The following is a 5,492-nucleotide window of genomic DNA, read 5'->3' on the forward strand; positions in this document are numbered from 1 at the left end:
TTCTAAACAGATCCGCGGGTGGTCGGATCCTTTCTCTTTAACCCAGACTGCAGGGTGCCTCTTCAACCAAGCAACCAAACGGCATCCCCTTTCCGCTCCGACTTTTTATTTGCAAATGCTGTCGTTTCTCAGCCCTGGCTCTACCCGTTCTCATTCGCAAAGCAAGCCGCTAGTCCTCCAAGTGACTCACAGGGCTTTCCTCTCTGTCCAGCGAATTTGGTGCAAACAAAACAGACTGGACAATCAAACAACCCTCATAGACAGTGGTCAAGTCTGAATAAACTGTTTTGCCACTGTTGTGAATGATAAATATGCTTCAGAAAAATGCAGTGTGTTGATGACAGCTGAAATGACACGCACAACCACGAACAACTTGGAAACTTCGAGAAATACACTCATTTGAAAATCAATTTAATTTTCACGAGAGACTCAACTGAATCTCTCGTTTATGATATTCTACCACTGAATGTGCTGCACACAGGCCACCTCATGTTTCAGTTGGCACGATATTCGAGATATCACAGTATATTTTCATAACCAAATTGATTTGCGAATGGCTGTGTTTCTTGAAAACAGTCCAATTTGGGTTCAAGTAGAACATAAGGTTGACGAAAACTTTGAGACCTTGCCTACCTGATGAGCCCCAAGAAGGGCAAAGCCCGTCGTGGGCTGTCGAAGAGTTTTCAGCAACCTTTATGAAAAAACTTGGAGGCTTATTTTGCGCTGTCAGATGTTAGTGCATCGAGCTTATGCCCCATTTGCTATATTTCTTTTGGATGAGGTTTTTCCTTTATTGTTACCATCGAAGCTTTTCGACTGAGAGTTCTTAAAGTTGTCGCGTTTTGTTGATTGTGTGCGTATTATTTTTTCTGTAATGATAAGGTTCTGGCTGTGTTTAATGTAGTGGCGTATTCCTATGGCGTTCATATATGCACAAAATATCATGAAAGGCTTTTCAGAGAACTGTACTCACCTCAGTGTGTCTTCGAACGCGACGCTGACGGTGTATCAGCTCAGGATTTTGAAGCTGGAGACCAGCGATGTAGTTTTCAATGTCTTCTCCCATTATGGTGATGCTTTCCTGAAAGCAGAAGAGGAAAGAGGTGGTACACAAAGTTGTGCGAGTAAGTGAGTGCGTGGTTTTCTTGGAAAAGAACAAGAGATGGTTTGGGATTTTGTAGTAACTGCGCAATAGGGACAGACAAATAAGATGCGGTTACTCACAAACTGATAGTATGTGCACTTCAGTTGGTAAGAGACTGTGCAAAGTATGATTATATCTATGGTCATTTTACGCTAGTATATCAAAGGTTAGCTTTTATGCACTCAGGATAATTTATTCTGTCTTTTTTTAAAGGGGAATTTACAAAAAGTTGCGAGAAACGCTGTCCTTGTGTCGGTTAGGAGAACAATCACCTGACGATATTTCTAATACTTGGCTTTACAAGCAAGTTTGCGTCGACGTTTCGATTTTCGGAGACACATCCGTCGACTACCCTAAATCTGAAAAGTTCGCTGCTTACGAGAAAGAAATGGTCGGTGGACCAGATATATTGGTCCCCAGGCGTCCAGATGGAAGCCTGCAATGTGCGGTCAATCGGAAACCTTCTTGAACTTGAGATCACTCCCATTTTTCAAGCCTCACAAAACCTGACCAAATAGAAAATACAGCCAGGCCGATATGTAGTCCATAATGTATCGTAAATGAACAGAAGCATGAGAAAGGGACATTCGGATTTCAGACTACTAGCTGGGATGTCTCGGACTCAAAGCTCTTCGAGTTTCGCAGGCTCCGCAGTGATGCTGGTTCTCAGTAAGAATGATACAGCTGCTCTGTGTTTCCGGCTTTTCAGCACAAAATGGATTGACTTACAGGATAAAATCTCCATTACGACACTCAGTAACTATACAGCAAAGTTTACCGACACACAACAAGTAGAACCGATCAAAGTCTTTCCAAACCTAGTGGAAAATACGGCATATATGTTCATCCGCCTTCCGAGTGAAGCTGTTGAGTCACAGGGAGATTACGGGTCCTCTATTACACAGAGATTGCAAGCCCCTGTTTACGGGCTATTAGCTGTTGAGCAATTCTGCTTGTTATCAGCAAAAAACCAGATTAGTTTCAGCGGTGTACGAGGCAGGTGTGTATCAGCTCATCTACAGGTGCGCTAATAAGCGCAGTGATTGACTAGTGACATAAAATCAATGAAGATTATCCCCTCGAAATTTATGGAAATAAGCAACGCCGAACAAGAAATGCCGCTCGTAGACACCTTCACAGAGGTAAGCAAAGCAGGGATAGTAACGCACAACGTTACCCAATCGGATCAGTAGGAGACTTGCTTGTTTTATCAGTGCCACATTTATCTTGCTGGACTATAAAATACAATTACTTCAGGGGTTTCACGTTTAATTCGCAAAGAAAATATAACCCATTATTTATTAATCATTACATCAAACCGAAAGCTCACCGATTAGTGAGTACATTCAAAAGTGTCATGTAGTTGCCCTACACAGGACTTCTTCGCACCCAACTCGGAACCCAGCTGTGATGGTTTTCTTGATGTGTATACATTACTCAAATGATCTCTGAAAGTCCTTCGACTAACCGGTGTAGATTTTCACATGAGTATGTTTTGTTAAAGTGCGACATTTATTTGAAAAACTCCTATAGATGAAACGAAAGGTATATTTGGTGTTGTGATTCACTGTCACAGGGGTTGACTAAAGAAAATCGCACCGAACGCGTTCATCACCAAATCAAGTGAACATCTTCCCCGATGTGACACACCTCTTTGTGGCAGTGTAATCAAACCAGCGTAAGACAATAGGTAATGTGGTGTGCCTTTGACTGAAAAGTTTCACTATAACATTCTAGTAGGATCACAGTTACGGGAGGAAGTGTGTAAGCGGATGTCAGTTGCCGACAAACATGACTACCTTAAAAAGAATAAGGGGGTGGATATTTTCCATAATAAGGAAACGCAGCATTGTAACATTAATGAGTTTCGGTCCAGCTGCCGGGACGCATCATGGCGTGGACATGTACTACGACTCAACAGTAGAAAATTGTTGAAAGTGGTTGAACGGCTCCACCCGCGAGGCAACCCAATTTCAAGGGTGGGCATTAGTATCAGAAGAAGACTTTCACAATCGCACACCAAATGACTGTTAAATGCACACGGAAATTTCGTTCGTAAACAAGTCTAGTAGTAGACTGCTTGTTCGGTTAGTCGCAAAAAACAGCTTTTTTGGCAGCCAGACTTCTCGTTGATTAGTTTTCGTAGGCTTCTTCTTACAAAACATTACTAAGGCATTAATTATGGAACTCCGAATAAGGCAAGATGACATAAAAACAAAAATAATCACTAGATAGTCATCTGATAACAATTTTTTCACATAATACGCCGTTCTAATTGCAATCGATCTGCATTTCCTTTGTGGAGTGTTCGGACACTGAATCATTACTCATGTTCTGCGCAATGAAGATTCAACACTACGGAGAAAATTATCCGGTCAACCGTCCAACAGGACAACCTCCTATATGTGAACAATAAGGGCATCTGAATCGTAGTGTTTAATTTTGTGAAGTAGGCGGCTTTCATTTTTTTCATTTGCTCGAAAGGACAGAGGACTGTTTCTTTGGTAATACATGACAAAGTAGGTCTTGTAGGCAAAGCTGTCTTGTAATTGTGAATGTTTTTTATCTAAGGGGGGGTTACTACATCAGCCTGAAAGCTCCAAAGAATTAGGATGTATCCCTTACCAGACGATGACTTTCTCAAGCCAGCTGACTACAGCTCAAGAATGTAAATCATTATGTAACCGACAGGATACCAATGACTACTTCAGGTTAATTCTTGTCTGTCTACGAACTAGCTCTGGGTTGTCCGGTTTGGCAAACGATGTTTACAGAGAAAAAACTATTTTGGAGGGGCTACAAAACAAATTTCCGTCTTATCTAATGAACGGTGCAGTGCTTTATTTTTAGGATACAGGAAATTTGTGAGGCACAATGTAATAGCTTTGACGCCTACATTAATGTAATTAACTTGATGTTCTCTAGCTCACTCTGAAAAATTCAAAATATCTTTTCGGTAGTTTGAACCAAAAAGAATGAAAGCATTTGTCTTTTCACTGCTTAAGTAACTGAATGTGCTGCATCAGGCAGCTCCACGTTTTATTTGAGACGGTGCATTGTATGGACATAATACATTATTTATAAGGTTTTCGAGCACTCCTTGACAACCCATGACTGTTTTAGCATTTCTTGGGGCATAAAAAGGTGCAAGTACTTTTGTAACCTATTCAGAGGCAGCAGATATGATGGGCGTTCACCAACTCAATCGACTGATTATTTGCGCGAACTTGACAATACAGCCGCATTAGACCCAGCTCAGAAAACCCTGTACTTATCTTGGTGAAGTTTTCTGGCAACGAATTAGACCAGTCGTGTTGTCCTGACTGAATATTACGAACACTGCGTGCGCTCGCCTGAACTATCATGAAGAAACCGGCCTCTAATTATTGACAACTTAAATTAAAAACATAAAATGGAAAGGAGAGAATAAACAAAACTGAGTTCAGCTGCACCATCTGCCACAACTTACATTTTTCGGCAACCTTTGCTCCAAAACTGGGAGCCATGGGGGTAGTGTTGTCACTGGATTGGTTCTGTTTAAAATCAGCTGTTGTTGTTGTTCTCTAACCATTGTGGAATTATTCAACTGATCCATGTGGTGAAGTTCGATTATCCATATGGGTGGGCAAGCACAAATGAGGTAAGCGAAGTTGCACATTGAGAACCTGAGTCGGAAAATAATCAGAAAAATTGATGATGTTTAATTGACCGCAAGTTTTCCATTACGGTAGTCCAGATAAATTATGATACACATTGAGACTAATGGTTAAGCTTCGGAATAAAGTACATTGGACAACAGCTGGTCCATCAGTACGCTTTATTTGATAAAAATATTTCAAAGATTTGAAAATAGACGCAAATATCAATAGAGTGAAACGACCTTGAGTTAGAGTGAAAAGTGCTATCTTTCGCTTGCCGCATGAGTGAATTTGAATTATTTGGTCCCAGTTCTACATGTACACCTGAAGTTAACATTCATTTCCCACATCCCTGCCAAGTGTGTCGACAGCTGGCATCCGTCAGCATCGTTTTATGAGTCCCATATGATAACATGAGGTGTCATAGGTTGATAACTTTTAGGCATTCACAATATATGAAGTTAATTCGATATGGGATTTGAATAGTGCTCAAGAGGATCCAACTACACTTAGAAAGACGCATCGTAATGTGTAACTCAAACATGCGACCACTTGCTAACGAGAATGGTGTCAATTCTGTCCATTTGCTCTGGTCAACGGACGCGACCGCAATCAATATTTTCCACACAGCCAATCAAAGTTGTACTCCAAGTGCAAAGTGAGCATACCGAGCCAACCAATCGTCAAAGCGAAACTTTATTCCAGACAAA

At 41.1% G+C, this 5,492-nt stretch overlaps 1 protein-coding gene across 1 annotated transcript; it reads right to left on the bottom strand.

The window, feature by feature from the left end:
• Positions 1 to 955: 955 nt before the first annotated feature.
• On the bottom strand, positions 956 to 4,802 carry T265_07872 (hypothetical protein; the record flags this gene model as incomplete). Its single annotated transcript, XM_009173522.1, has 2 exons — positions 956 to 1,081; positions 4,614 to 4,802. 2 exons carry the CDS (start codon positions 4,800 to 4,802, stop codon positions 956 to 958), a joined length of 315 nt encoding a protein of 104 aa, XP_009171786.1.
• Positions 4,803 to 5,492: the final 690 nt, after the last annotated feature.

Source organism: Opisthorchis viverrini, assembly GCF_000715545.1.
Source record: "Opisthorchis viverrini unplaced genomic scaffold opera_v5_191, whole genome shotgun sequence".
NCBI lineage: Eukaryota > Metazoa > Platyhelminthes > Trematoda > Opisthorchiida > Opisthorchiidae > Opisthorchis > Opisthorchis viverrini.